Here is a 16,151-nt window from a genome sequence, read left to right on the forward strand (position 1 = left end):
TTTCCTCATTTTATTCTCTCTCTCTCTATCTATGAGAGTGCCATTATAAGGTATGGTAACCTTACGCAGATGAAAACACAATTTCACAGGAATAACACAAACAGCGGCCCCTTTGTCCACCAATGCTAGCAAAAGGCACTCCTTCGGCGTACACAAATAACAAATTGGTCGTGCCCTCTGGATGTCTTGGTGTTCAATCGATGCAGCTTTCCCTCCAAAAACTGCACCACCTAGTTTTTTCGAGTGGTAGTCAGAGGAAGGGGCAGCTGATCTCATAGGAGATGTTTATCGTCGCAGAGGGGAAGGGTACCGCTGGCGTCCAAAATGGTAAGAGTGATGTGCGACGGGTGGAGAATACGGAGAAAAGAAACGTTTCGTAGGGCGGCACTTGCTCGGAGAGGGCACCGTATCCCTTTCGTAAAGCCGCAGCGTTCATCCAGCTGACGTTTGCGGTAAAATCATGAAATATGGCCCCGAATGCCACAATAGTAACATATTAGGCGAAAAGAGCACCAAGGGGCATAAAATGCTGGAGCTGGGACGTACAGGCGCTGGGATAGCCGAATGTGGTGCAAATGCTGCTACGATTGACTGAGCAGAAACAGGATGCGTGTGCTGAGCCAAAGCAGGTGTCAAGGTAGCAGCTTGCGCATACGTCGTGAGCAGCGTTGGTGCCGTTGGAGTGTAGGATGGACGAGCGCTAGCCATGGATGAGAGCTCCTCTTCGATCATGTCGGGAAGACCAGCAGGCGAGGAGTGAGGCCGATGGACGGGCACACATGACAACCCTTGTGCTATGAGCTTCTCGCGAATAAGAGTGCGAATCGGCGTGCGCAAATTTGCATCTGAGGAAGGCCGGTTGTCACCGGCGTCTGGGTGCAATCTAATGGCTTGGAATTCGTCAAGATGTTGACAAGTGGTGATAACGTCCTCAACGGTTGTGGGGTTTTGCACCGCCAGAGCGTTCAACGCAACTTAACATATCCCTTTGAAGATGTGCGAAACAGGATCAGCTTCTGTCATTGCCGAATAAACGCAGCGGCGGAGAGCTAGAACATATTCAGTGTAGTATAATATAGAACGGAGACAGTCAAAACTGTTATCCGAGACCAGGTAGGAGCGTAGGCCTAGCTATCAAAATCAGCGACAGTCCGGGCCGAGCGTCTCGTGCTTAGCACTGACAATGTGTGTGCCGAGATTTGCATGACCCACTACAATCATCATTACATATTCCCCCCTCGCTGAAGATAATGCCAAGTAAGTGTTCTAAGGTGTCGTGAGGACAAGTGGTTCGTGATATGGTTTGAGGCGATTCACATGTACGATTTCGCGGCCTCGGCGACGCATGTCCACAGTGGCCGTGAGGGGTTCGATGAGGTAGTTAACAGCGGAAGTTTGTTCTATGACGCGATAAGGTCCATGGTACCTGCTGACAAACTTTGTAGAGGTACCAGGAGCAGCACTGGGGGGCACCCACAGCCAAACAAGAGAGTTGGGCGAAAATTGGTAGTTGGACCGTCCATCGTCGTGACGAAATTTCTGTAGCCCTTGTTCTTGGGTTGTAAGGGTGCGAGCTAATTGCCGACATTCTTCCGCATACCGCGCGGCTTCGGAAAGTGGTGTGCCTTCGGATGAGTCGGGTCGGTAGGGGAGAATGGTGTCAATTGGAGACGATGGTTCTCGACCATAAAGTAAAAAGAATGGAGAAAAGCCTGTCGTCGCTTGAGGTGCCGTGTTGTAAGCGTACGTTACGTAAGGAAGGATGAGATCCCAGTTGGTGTGGTCGGAGGCGACATACATAGAAAGCATGTCGCCAAGAGTACGGTTGAAACGCTCGGTCAAGCCATTTGTTTGTGGGCGATATGCGGTAGTACAGCGGTGAATTACATGGCATTCTGCAAGAAGTTCTCGAATAACATCCGCGAGAAAGACGCGGCCTCGGTCGCTCAAAAGTTCACGTGGAGCGCCATGACGCAGAACAAAACGTTGCAGCAGGAAAGACGCAACGTCACGTGCCGTCGCGGCTGGTAGAGCGGCCGTTTCTGCATATCTCGTGAGATGGTCGATCGCTACAATAATCCAGCGATTCCCAGCTGATGTATATGGTAGAGGACCATAAAGGTCTATTCCAACCCGGTCGAATGGTCGCACTGGGCACGGTAACGGCTGCATTGGTGCAGTAGGACGGCTAGGATCGTGCTTGCGGCGTTGGCACTCTGTGCAAGATCGAATGTACTTTTGAACGAATGTGTACATGCCGCGCCAATAAAACCGAAAACGTAGCCTGGCGTAGGTTTTAAACAAACCGGCGTGCGCACACTGCGGATCGGCATGGAAAGCAGCACATATGCTGGCGCGGAGATGCCTGGGTATGACGAGTAGCCATTTGCGACCGTCAGGGTGGTAGTTGCGGCGATAAAGTATTCCATCACGGATGGCGAAGTGAGAGGCTTGTCGGTGTAGCGCTCGAGATGGCGGGTGGGCGAGTGTTTCAGATAGGTAATCCATCAGAGACGCAATCCACGAATCTTTGCGCTGCTCCGCAGCCATGTTGATGGGTCCTGATAGTGGAAGGAAGTTGTCTTGGATGGAGACACTCGCAATATCAGTAGAAACAGGCGAACGCGAAAGAGCGTCGGCATCGGCGTGCTTCTGGCCTGAGCGATAAATGACGCGGATGTCGTACTCTTGGAGCCGTAAAGCCCATCGTGCCAAGCGTCCTGAGGGATCTTTGAGGGAGGATAACCAGCAGAGCGCGTGGTGGTCGGTAACAACATCGAAAGGGCGGCCGTACAGATAAGGCCGAAATTTTGTAATGGCCCAGATAATCGCTAGGCATTCTTTCTCAGTTACCGAATAATTTGCTTCTGTTCTTGTAAGAGTGCGGCTCGCGTACGCAACAACATATTCTTGGTAACCAGGCTTTCGTTGGGCGAGTACAGCGCCAAGACCGACACCGCTAGCATCTGTGTGGATTTCTGTGGGAGCGCTTGAATCGAAATGACGCAGTATGGGTGGTGTTGTAAGCAGTTCACGGAGCTTCGCAAAGGCACTGTCGCAAGCTGGAGACCACGCAGATAAATTGCGGTCTCCCTGAAGTAGGTCTGTCAGAGGCGCCATGATCGAGGCGAAATCTCGGACGAAGCGGCGGAAGTATGAGCAAAGGCCAATGAAACTACGCAGCTGCTTGAGAGACGCGGGCCTCGGGAACTCGCGAACAGCACGTAGCTTAGCGGGGTCAGGAAGAACGCCATCCTTCGACACGACGTGTCCGAGAATGGTCAGCTTGCGCGCTCCAAAGTGACACTTCTTTAAGTTGAGTTGGAGGCCGGCTGCAGAGAGGCAGCGTAGAACCTGTTCCAAGCGACGAAGGTGCGTGGGAAAATCGGGTGAGAATACCACTACATCGTCTAAGTAGCACAAACACGTGTTCCATTTGAGGCCTCGTAGGATAGTGTCCATCATGCGCTCAAATGTTGCCGGCGCATTGCATAGCCCGAATGGCATCACGTTAAATTCGTATAAGCCGTCTGGTGTAACAAATGCAGTTTTTGGCCTATCATCCGGATTCATGGGCACTTGCCAGTACCCAGAGCGTAGATCAAGGGAGGAAAAGAACTCTGCGCCTTGTAAAGAGTCGAGGGCGTCATCAATTCGAGGCAAAGGATAAACATCCTTTCGTGTTATTTTGTTTAGGCGACGATAATCTACGCAAAAGCGTATCTTGCCATCCTTCTTTTTAACTAAAACAACCGGCGACGCCCAAGAACTGTTTGACAGTTGAACGACGCCTCGCTTTAGCATGTCACCTACTTGTTCATCGATGATACGGCGTTCAGTTGGCGAAACACGGTATGGTCGCTGCCGTAGTGGTGGGTGATTACCTGTGTCGATCTGGTGGCATACGGTAGATGTGCGACCTAAAGTAGCGCTGTGACTGTCAAAAGATTGTCGAAACTCGTCAAGGAGGCTCAAAAGCTCACACCTCTGTTGTGGGTTTAGGCCTTCGTCGATGACACGGTTGAAAATGTCGGTAGTGGGAGGGTCATTCACGGAACTACAGGAGAGGGCACTGACTTCCGATGATTCATCAGGAACGTCAAGTGTAGCGATGGTTTCGAATGATTCTATCGAACCAATACATTCGCCTCGAAGTAGCGTAATCGTGAATGGGAACGGATTCTTCACAGGCACGTTGGTCGCACCACCTTGAAGAGTAACGAGAGCGGTTGGGAGCGGTGATAGGTGGCGATGAACGAAAGCAGCGGAAGGCGTGAAGAATGCGGTAGCGTCGACGACGGTGGAACACGACACAGGTGCGAAGACAGTAGCGCGTGGAGGGATTTGGGTGTCGTCACTAATGACCAACTTCGCGTCGGAAGGGCGATCGTGCACTGGTAGCGCATCGCCAAGGGGACAAAAGGCGACTTCGGCACGGGCGCAATCAATGACGGCTTGGTGATGGGAGAGAAAATCCCAACCTAAAATGATGTCATCAGAACAGTGCGGGAGTACTACGAACTGGACTGTGTAGGGCACTCCTTGAATTACAAGTCTGGCAGTACACGCGGCCACAGGCTGCACAGGCTGTGCAGTGGCAGTATGAAGACATGAACCCAAGTAAGGCGTTGTCACTTTTCGAATTGAACGGCAAACTTTTTCGGCGATGACAGAAATTGCGGCACCAGTATCAATAAGGGCAAGTACGGGTACACCTTCAAGAACGGCATTAATTACATTCGGCGGCGAACGAAGAGGGCTTGTGCTTTGCGACGAGGACGCAGTTCTTGCCTCGGGAACTGCGTCATTTAGTTTTCCGCGTTGATTGTAGGGGGGCGTCGGCGCATCGGGGAGGGCGAGCGTCGACGTGGAGAAGGAGATCGGCGATCAGGAGCTGGTCGGTGGCTTGGACGAGGAGCGTACAATTCGGGGTCTGGGGTGTATTGAGTGCCCGTGTAATCGTTTTCGTATGGACGTAGGTTTTCACGTGAGTGGAGTGGACGGCGGCGGCACAGACGTGCGACGTGCCCAGGTAGACCACACGAAAAGCAGATCGGTCGGTTGTCGGCAGTGCGCCATGGATTAGGGACTCGGCGAAGTGGAGGTCGTGGCGGCAGGGCGGCATAAACAGGAGCAGGCTGTGGAGGCGGCGCTTGGAACGTCTGTGGTCGTGGTCGTGCTGCTGCTTCGGCGTACGTCAATGGTGCATTGACTGGTGGCACCAGCTGTGGAGGAAGGACCTCAGACACTTGATCTCGTATAATAGTCCGTAGAGTAGGGCTAAGCGGTGCACTGCGCTCCGGTAGGCCAGAGATGAGCGAGAGTTGGCGGGCAACTTCTTCGCGCACGAAATCTTTGATCTGCGAGAGGAGGACGGGGTCTTGCGAGGGAGTTAAGCCGGACATCGATTCCTGATGTGGGACAGCACGGCGGGTGACGAGACGTTGCCGGCGGAGCTCATCATAGCTTTGGCAGAGCTCGGTAACTTGGGCGACAGTAGCAGGGCTTTTCGAAATGAGCATCTGGAAAGCGTCCTCGTCAATACCCTTAAAAATATGCTTGATGCGGTCCACCTCTGTCATGTTCACATCGACGCGCTTGCACAAGTCAATGACGTCTTCTATATAACTTGTAAAGTTCTCACCAGGCAGTTGAGATCTCGACTGAAGGCGCTGCTCCGCACGAAGTTTGCGGACAGAAGGACGACCAAAGACTTCGCTGAACTTTGCTTTGAATGCTGTCCAGGTGGGAACGTCGGTCTCATGGTTCCGAAGCCATAAGTGGGCAATGCCACTGAGGTAAATGCCGACAGTGGCCCGTCTCGTAGCTTCGTCCCATTTGTTCAAGACACTCACGAGTTCATAAGTAGCCAGCCAGTCGTCGACGTCGTGGTCGTCAGTGCCGCTGAATATGGGAGGATCCCGCTGACGGACCGCGCCGGAGCACACGATGGCCTGGGAAGCCATAGGAGGAGGGCTTGTGGCAGATGCAGTGGTCATGACAGCAGGTAGAGTCCGGCTTCGCAACTCCAGGATTGCAAGGAGACCCAGCAAACTCCACCAATTATAATATAGAACGGAGACAGTCAAAACTGTTATCCGAGACCAGGTAGGAGCGTAGGCCTAGCTATCAAAATCAGCGACAGTCCGGGCCGAGCGTCTCGTGCTTAGCACTGACAATGTGTGTGCCGAGATTTGCATGACCCACTACAATCATCATTACAGTAGGAAGGGTACGTTTTCCCTGAATGTTGGGCACCCCTGTAGAACTTTCGTTTTCACACTTGGAAATAGATGCTTGTTTTCCCGAAAATCCTTCCAACTTGTTGAGCTATGGCAGGTCAATCAGTGAAGCTGCTATCGTGGTTAAAAACCGCGTTTTTCCGACTTCAACAAATAGAGTGCGACGTGACCAAGTTTTTGAGGTTCGTCCCATTGGTTGTAAACACTCGTCATGTCGTACTATTTCAGCTATGCCTCGACATCGTCGTGTGGAAGACCGGATAAGATTGGTGGGTTCCGCTGCTGGGCGTTGACAGTCCAGGCGTTAATGGTTTCTTGTGCAGGGATGCTGGATGTTATGGCCAGCGTTTCTCTGATAATGAGAGCGTATAAACGGTGCAAGCGGCGACTCGAACAAAGCTCCAGGGAAACGCGACATCGGAGAGAACCCGGAGATCGAAAGAACCCTCCACATCTGTGCAGCGTTGGGGTCACGACGACGTTTATTGGGCAAAATCGCCCGATCAACGCTCCGAAAAAAGAACTCTCGCAGTGATGTCGATTATATACAGATGAAGAAAATGAAGGTGCAATGCTGTGAATGTGCTTACATTAGTTGATACCTTTCTGAAGGCACTAGAGCGTTTAACGAGGGGCTATAGGCGTGATGCGTTTCACTGGAAATTTTAAAATATTTTTCTACCTACTTAGGACTGCTCGGTGCAGAAAATGGCTATCGCATCAAATTTTACTGCGCTGTTGAACTCCGTTTTTCAAGAAATGCATAGCATGACTGATTGTGAAACCCTGATTGGATACCTAGTGAATCTGTGAATGCAATTCATTGCTGTAACATACCCCGAATATTCACTCGCTTTAAGTTTGTTGTTGGGATGCTAGACATCATAGTTGGCAGATGTCACGACAGTGAAGTGTAATGCGTGCTGCAGAGGGTTACCGCAGCGTCATGAAAAAACAGTAATTAAAACGTTAGACACTTGCTTCGTTTCGCCGCAGTTCATCTAAGATTCGTTTCGACAGGAAACCTTAGTGTTTGAACTTTAGGGGCTCTCTGACACCTGCGCATAGCATCGGTCACGCGACGAAGTTAGTCGCCAAGCGAGTGGTGGTCAATATGGCCGTGTTGGTCGCAAAGCGGCTACTTCGGCACAGTCACATGCCCAAAGTGTTACGGGGAAGCTTCTTACGCTATGGTCAGTCCCTCCGTTGTAGTATCCAGCCCTTATTTCTCACGATGTTCATTATTGGCGCTGCGCTGTTGCAGTACGTCAAGTGATCACAAAAATGCGTGTTGCGTGTGGTTTAGCTTGATAGGAGATTGATAGAATGGCGGACCGACAGACGGACGGACAGGCGGACAGACGGACAGACGGACGGACACACAGACGGACGGACACACAGATGGACGGAAATACAGACGAACGGACAGCCAGACAGACAGACACAGACAGACACACACAGACAGTCAGACAGACACAGACAGACACAGACAGACACAGACAGACAGACAGCTGAGCAGAAAGCCTGCGAAGCTTCGCCCCACTGATCATCATTCACTCCGTGATACGTTGAGACTTTTTTTCAGTCGCGCGACTGCTGTCGCAGACCTCTGCAACAACGGGATGCGAAGGTAAAGAGGGCCAAGTTATTTTGCCAAGCAATAGCACTTCGGATATGAGCTCTCTTTGTCGAAGAGTATAAGTGTTATTCAGGAGTGAGCGTCGGCCCCATTGAGTTGGTTTTTAACCAGCAGTTGCAAATGGTAGCGCTACTGCTGTATGTTGCAGGTATGCATAAGACTTAACAGGTGTGAAAGGGTGTTTGTATGCCTAAATACACCTAAAATCCCATTCGCAAGTTGTCTGTCATACAGAATTACTCACTATTCTCACATCACCATAATCATCACAAATATCACTGTCATATTCATCATCAGCCTGACTACGTCCACTGCCGGATAAAGGACCCTTACATGTACCGCCATTCAACTCGGTCTTGTGCTTCCTAATCTCTTGCCCCCACATAACTTCCTGTCTCCCCTTCACCCGCCTGCCTTCTCTTGGAACCAAGTATGTGATCCTCAATGAACAGTGGTTATGTTGCCTTCGCGCTAAGCGCCCTGCTCATGACCATGTCTTCTATATTTCGACTATGATGTCCTTAAGACCCGGTTGTTCTATAATACTGATACGGGACTTTCGTTGAAGTGGGGAAAAGGAGAAAGAAGTGAATGTGTTCTATTCTAGGCCTGACGGCTGCAACCATCTATCATCCCGCCTGTACAATAAACGTCTCTCGCCCGCAATATATTTGGTGGAGAGTGCTGGGTAACGCCATGGAGCACCGGGCAAGTACGTTGGAAGACATACCCCTGGAGCTTCGCTGGAGCCGCAGACTCGCAGGACTTCCGCCGCTACCAGTCATCATGAACCCTTACGGCGAAATCCAACCAGCTGCGTTTAACACCTATGGACACCGTTACAGTGAACCGCGCCTGTTCACTGGGAAACCTGGAGAAGACGTCGATGAATGGCTGAAGCACTATCGGCGAGTGAGTTTGTATAACCACTGGGACACTACCGGCCTGCGCAACTACGTGCCACTTTTTCTTGAGGGAATCACGTTGACGTGGTACGAGAATCATAAGGAGAATTTGACTACGTGGGCATATTTTGAGGACGAAATCAAGAAGTGTTTTGGAGATCCGACCACGATAAAGAAGCGTGCTGAGCAGACCCTGAGCCAACGTGCTGAAGTCCCTGGGGAGACATGTACGATGTATATTGAAGAAGTTCTCAACTTTGCAAGAGTGTGCACCCACTAATGACTGATGAGGATGAGGTCGGGCATCTCCTTAACGGCATTGCGGAGCATATCTATCACTACCTTATAGGAAAGGATGACATGCAGTCGGCCAATGACATCATCCGGCATGGCCGAACATTTGAGGCCCTTAAAGCTCGGCGCATTTCAGCAAAGTTTGGTAGACTCCCCAACGTCACAACGGTCGCAAGCATCGACGTAGCCCTTCCACCCAGCGATCTGGCGCAACAATACGGGAGATAGTGCGCGAAGAACTTGATCGGTGGGACGCCGCTGTGCCGTCGATAGCACATGGCCACGGTTCTTATACGCCATACGGCCCCCCGCCTGCGCCCATCAACGCTGCGGGCTTTGTCGACTCAAGGACGCCGGTACAGTTGCGTCGTCATGCCTATATGTCTGGTCCGTGAAACGACTCCATGCAAAGGTCAACCCCCGATAGGGCAGCGAGGCAAGATTATCCCGCTGAGCATCCTCAGCAGCGAGTGGGGCGTGAAGCACCTGTGTGCTTTTACTGCGGCGTTCGTAGACATATAGCCCGCTTCTGCTCAGAGCGGCATCGGTCACCTCTGCCGCAGTATCAACGACCCCCGGCATTCTCACGGCGCGCAAGTACTCGGAGAAACTATCGCTGGCCACCCAACGGCTTCTACCAAACAGACTTCGAACAGACCTTCCGCAGCGATTCACCGGCTTCTGTGCAGAGTGTGACGCCACCAACCTCCTTCCGCCAGCATCGGTCACCATCACCAGTTCGTCGGCGTCTCACTTCTCCTCCTCCGCCAGGAAACTAGGCACCGCGGCCGATGGAAGTGAGGTCGCCGGACAGTTTTCACTGCGTACAGATATGCCTCTGCCAGTTTGCATGCTACAAAATAGGGTCAGTGTTCTTATAGATGGCGTCCCTACGTCCGCCTTAGTCGACACAGGAGCAACTGTTCCCGTCATGAGCAGAAATTTTAGGACTCGCTTTGGCAAGAAAGTGATATTCTCTTGGGGAAGCCAGACAACGTCTCGTGCGGTGAGTGGAGAACCAGTGCGCCCAGTTGGAGTTTGTACTGCAACTGTTAGTTTCGGCGCTAAATTTTTTAAGGCAGATTATGCAGTTCTTCTTAATTCTACTCATGACGTTATCTTGGGGATAGACATTTTGAAAGAATGTTGAGCCACTGCGGATTGCGCAGCTGGCGAAGTTTTACTGCCTGGTGTTTGTGAAGAGCCCACGCGATGCCAACAGAGTATCGCAGTTGTTGACGACATAGTTTACCGGCCCAATCAATAGTTCAAATGCCTGTGGATGTTTGTGGTATCACATCAGATAACGGTGACGTTATAGTTCGCCCAAACCAGCTGAACTGTGCTAAGAAGGATGTGGTTGTGCCGCACTGCGTGATCTCTGCAAGTAGTGGCAAAGCCTTGGTATGGGTGGTCAACTCCTCTTTCGAGCCGATTGTACTGCCTGGTGGAATGAGGCTGGCTGTGTTTGAGTTCGACGTCAGGAGCAACGTTAACATTCCAGTCATTAGCAACGACAGGAAAAAGGAAAATGCGTCTGACGTGGCTTGTCCTAGTGATGACATACTAATGGATATGGTGAATAAGCCACTATCGCCAGAGAACAGACAAGCGTTAGTTCGGATCCTCTCCAACCATGCATCCGTTTTTGATTTCGCACTCAATAGCCGTAGATTTTCTGCACCACCTTCACGCATTCGTCTGCGACTGATACTGGTTCCGCCCATACCATTCGTCAGAGGCCATACAGAGTAGCTCCGTTGGAGCGTAAAGTTGTTGCTGAGCAGGTGGAAGAAATGCTGTCTAAGAAAGTTGTACAAGAGTCGTCTAGCCCCTGGGCAGCATCAGTTATACTTGTAAAAAAGAAGGATGGGTCTCGGAGATTCTGTGTAGATTACCGGCGGCTCAACTCAGTTACAAAATAGACGTATATTCGCTGCCCCGCATCGACGTTGTCGATTGATTGCATTCTGCTTCGTACTTTTCTTCCGTAGACTTAAGATCGGTATATTGGCAAATCCATGTGCACTCTGCCGATAAAGAAAAAACACGGCTTTTATAACTCCAGATTGTTTATTTGTATTTAACGTCATGCCATTTGGTCTATGTAACACTCCAGCCACGTTTGAGCGCTTTATGGACACAGTTCTCCGTGGCTTAAAATAGGAAGTATGTCTTTGCTATCTTGATTACGTTGTAATCTTTGACCGCACGTTTGAATAACACAATTGTCGACTTGATGTCGTTCTCATGTGTCTTGAGAAAGCAGCACTTACCTTGAATTCCAAGAAGTGTCATTTTGGTGATCGTGAAACTCTAGTTTTTGGTCATCTCGTAGACAAACACGGCGTTCGGCCTGATCCGCAGAAAATCACCACGGTCAGCACTTTCCCTCAACCACGCTCACTACGAGAACTCAGAAGCTTCCTGGGCCTGTGTTCGTATTTCCGGCGCTTTGTTCCTAGCTTCGCCGATGTTGCTGAGCCTCTTACTCATCTGCTTAACAAAGACGTACCATTCAAGTGGACAAAAGAGTGCGAGTCATCATTTTCGCAGCTGAAGCTTCTACTCACTTTTGGGCCTATTCTTTGCTATTTCAACGCATCAGCCCCAACTGAGTTTCACGGTGACGCAAGCAGAATCGGTATCGGCGCAGTATTAGTTCAGCGTCTCGGCGCCACCGAACATGTCATTGCCTACGCGAGCCGTTCTTTGAGTAAAGTTGAGCGCAATTACACTGTCACAGAGCAAGCAGCGGTGACATCGTCCCAGACTACCACTCACTTTGTTGGCTCATTGGTGTACGAGATCCAACCGGTCGTCTTGCACGATGGGCGCTCCGTTTGCAAAAATATGACTTTAATGTTTGCTTCAAGAGTGGCTGCCGTCACGCGGATGCTGACTGCCTATCGCGACTTCCCTTTCCCACGACTGAATGCGACGCTGACAATTTAGACAACTGTATGGCTGCTATTGACTCACATTTTCAAGATTTGGAAGCGTTCCGTACAGAACAACGTCAAGACCGTAGTCTGGCTCCTTTTCTCTCATCTGCCATCGATAAGCCGCATCAGAGCCTATTCTTTATACAGGATGGCATTCTTTACAAGCGAAATTTCACTGCAAAGGGGGCCCGCCTACTTTTGGTTGTCCCCAAATTATTGCGACCCAACGTGCTGCAAGCTATGCACGACAATCCAACATCTAGGCATAAGGGTTTGCCAAGACCTACCACCGCACACTGAAACGTTTCTACTGGCCCCGCATGCGTCAGGCTACAGCTAAATACATCACCAGCTGTGAGGATTGTCAACGGTACAAGAGTCCAACAAGTGCGCCGCCAGGATACCTCCATCGCATACCACCTCCATGTTTTCCCTTTGAGGTCATCCGTATTGACTTGATGGGCCCTTTTCCACGATCTATCACTGGAATTATAGTCTGTGTAGACCACCTCACTAGGTATGCTGAAACCGCAGCAATCTCAGCCGCAACAGCCGATCACGTTTGTGAGTTCCTGCTACGCTACATCACCCTCCGGAATAGGCCCCCTCGTGCCATCATCTGCCACCGTGGCCGGCAGTTTGTAGCCGACGTCGTGGAAGAGTTGATTCGCCGGTCTGCTTCCCATTTTCGTCACGCCACTTTATACCATCCACAGACCAACGGTTTCACTGAGCGTGTCAACAAGACGCTCATTAACATGCTCGCTATATACGTTGATTCGAAGCATGAAAACTGGGACGAAGTTTTACCGTTTATGACCTACGCCTAAAACACTGCGCTACAAGAGACCACTGGCTCTAGACCGTTTTACCTTCTCTACATCCGTGAGCCACGAACTACCCTCGACACAATTCTCCCGTTTTAAGAGCAAGGAAACTCATCCCTTGCAGAGACACTCTATCGCGCAGAGGAGGCACGTCGCATCGCGCGTCTCCGGACTTTCGCAGCCCAAGACTGTTCAAAGGCTTGCTACGATAAGCGACGTCGAAATGTGTCGTACAGCGAATGTGATATGGTGTGGCTGTGGACTCCAAATCACAAGAGTGCTTTGTATCAAAAGTTTCTGGCCTGCTATACAGGTCCCTTCGTAGTTTTGTCACGCCTTAGCGACGTTACGTACGTGATATCACGCCTCACATCTTCTGACCATCGCCCCAGGAAAACTGACGTTGTACATGTCACCTGGTTGAAGCCATACCACGCGCGACACTAACTCAACCAGTGGGCATCGTCTGCAACGGGAGAAATGATATGGGACTTTCGTTGAAGTGGGGAAAAGCAGAAAGAAGTGAATGTGTTCTGTGCCAGGTTTGACGGCTGCAACCATCTATCATCCCGCCTGTACAATAAACATCTCTCACCCGTAACAATACAATCTGCTCCCCTCTTGTCTCTTAAGGTTACACCAATTATATTCCTTTACATCGCTCACTGCTCAACCCGCTTTGTAAGCCTCGAGGTTTCTGCTCCATAAGAAATATTCAGCAACATGCCGCTGTTATATATTTCCCTTTTGAAACATAGTGGCAATCTACCAATGATGATTTGAAAATTTTTGCCGAATGAGATCATTTGCTGAATGAATACATTTTTATTCTTCTAGTTACTGCAATCTTGTGGTTCGGCTTCACAGGGACGTACTATTTTACAACATTAAGTGGACTGCTGCCTATTTCAAAGCGCTGTTCTATTCCGAGGCTGTTGAACATTCCTTTGGTCTTCTGCAGCTTAATTTCAAGACCTACCTTTCGGTCCTGCTTGTCTAATTTAGTAATCATGAACTGCAATTCGTCCTCTGAGGTACTAAGCAGTGCAATGTCATTAGCGAAACACAGGTTACTAAGGTATTCTTCATTAACTCTTATTCCTAACTCTCCCCCATCCTAGTCCTCCGAAAACCTAAGCGCGCGGTAAATAGCATTGGGGAGATGGTATCCCCTTATTTTACACCCTTATTTCTTAGTTCATACACACGAGTGGAGAAAGTTGTCTGTTTTTCAGTCAAAAATTGTCCCGAAGATCATGTTTGTTTTCGCCTGGCTACATTTTTTGGGGCTGTGCGATAGCCCTATTCAGCAAGAAATATAAATCATGCCTCATGGCCTGCCATGATGTAGTACATAAACACGTACATCTGCGGCCCCGTCTGTCTTTAGCGCGCTAGCACCAGGCCTTGCTCTGCGGCGCGACACTTCTCGGCTGTTGCGGGTTGTGACATCGAGTGCTCAGGAGCACGCATGGTCTTACAAACACCTAGGCCGACTCTGCTCGGGTGGCAACGTTAAAAAGTGGGCTTGTTTTATCCAAGATCCGCGCTTTTCAGGGCGCTTTGGTCATATCTATTTCATAAGCCGAAGCCCGCTTCAACTGATAACACGCACCTACATGAACGACGCACTCTTTACGGTGGCTCTGATTTGATGGCCATCTATAACTTTTTTCGCACCTTTTCTCATTATCCGACCTTCATATAATCCCATCCCTCAAAACAGTGACAGAGCGTGCATTGTTGGTGTAGGTGCGTGTTATCAGTCGGGATGATCTTCGTTTTGTCAAATAGGTGTTACAAAAATCTCCAAGGGAGGGCAGATCTTCGGCTAAACAAGACCACCCTCCACCGTTGCCACCCATGTAGAGCATGCCTCCATGTCTGTAAGGCCGCGCATGCTCCTGTGCACGTGACGTCACAACTCGAAACGACTGCAAAGTGTTGCGCCGCAGAGCAGGTCCAGTACGAGTCCTCAAACTCACTATTTAAAGAGTAAAAAATAAATCTAGTTTGTGGTTCACTAAGTATTACGGATTTGTGGCGTTAGCCACCACCCGATCTAAAGGGTACAGCCAAATCAATCCATCCATTCATTCATCCATCCATCCATTCATCCAGCCACTCGCACGCTATACACGTGGCCACGGCTGTGCGTCAACATTGACGAATACTTATAAATGAAGCTCAAAGTTAGCAAGTTCAAGCTTACAATTGTCTTATTACAATAAGGGTGATATATGCTTTCATATGCAAAGGTCGGGCCCTGTAACGTTTGTTATAGAGGTAAAAGGGCCCGTTATCTGATAAGCTGCTGCAATAACTGTAGAAACGCGTATTCATAAAATTCTGAGTTAGACTTAGTTTTTAGAGATTTTGTTTTAATTCGCTCTGATCACACGTTTACTTATTCCACTGAGCGCTTGAAAGAAGTCTTTCAGTTGAACTGTTCATCAAAACCTGCTTTGCTAATTTCGCATATATTACTTTCGTTTAGGTGCAGGACAAGTTGCAGGACAATGTTGGTAATATTTCAGCCAATATCATAGTATAAGCATAGACTCAATCGAGGACTTTTGGCTGCGTACTAACATATATTTCAAATATAGCATGTGAAGGTACTGGGAATCTCCGCGCCTACAACAAGGACAGATACGTTTTGAAAACGTGTACAAGGAAGCCAATGTTCGATTTTTATTAACACTGCCGCCGCATCATGCAAGAAATCAGCGCACATAAATAAGGACTCGTACTCACCGTAGACGAAGTAAACTCGGTTAAGTTTGGTGGTGGCCTCTATTTTGTCAAACAGGCCAGATAATACACTCCTTTCTCGCAGTACCGAACACAACTCACGGTGCAGTTCTGCCATGGCCGATTGTCTTATTCTTCTTCTTCTTGCTCCTCACCCCTGAACGTAAAAGTTCTATTTTTTTCTTTATTTTAGCAAGCACAGAAGAGAAAAAAAATACTTGCACTCTAAAAAAAGAGCGAGTAAAAAGGGTGTGTTTTTGCCCCACAACAATAATCGTCATCCATATTGCGCTCCATCTTTGCGCTATCGCCCCACACCCGGTACATTCCGGTCACGATCAACATGCCCATTATCAGGGTTACATTGCATTCTCAATAGGAAAGTGGCCAGCGCCGAGTTTTCAAGAAAGGAAGCGCACGCAAGCCTGATGACAATTATTGTTGTGGGACAAAAAGACACCCTTTTTACTCGATATTTTTTAGAGTGTCGGCTTCAGCTCAACGCAACAGCGTGTGCAGTGTAGCATAATTACATGGCTGTCAAG

The 16,151-nt window shown here is 49.6% G+C and overlaps 1 protein-coding gene across 1 annotated transcript in view; it reads right to left on the reverse strand.

The window, feature by feature from the left end:
• Positions 1–15,724, reverse strand: part of LOC119159916 (receptor expression-enhancing protein 5-like) — a 180,883-nt gene extending 165,159 nt beyond the window's left edge. The window contains exon 1 of the mRNA XM_075888283.1: positions 15,610–15,724. Within this exon, the coding sequence (XP_075744398.1) occupies positions 15,610–15,724 (115 nt within the window). The remainder of the gene's footprint in view (positions 1–15,609) is intronic.
• Between the last annotated feature and the right edge of the window lie 427 nt (positions 15,725–16,151).

Source organism: Rhipicephalus microplus, chromosome 3 (genome assembly GCF_043290135.1).
Source record: "Rhipicephalus microplus isolate Deutch F79 chromosome 3, USDA_Rmic, whole genome shotgun sequence".
In the NCBI taxonomy this organism is placed as follows: domain Eukaryota; kingdom Metazoa; phylum Arthropoda; class Arachnida; order Ixodida; family Ixodidae; genus Rhipicephalus; species Rhipicephalus microplus.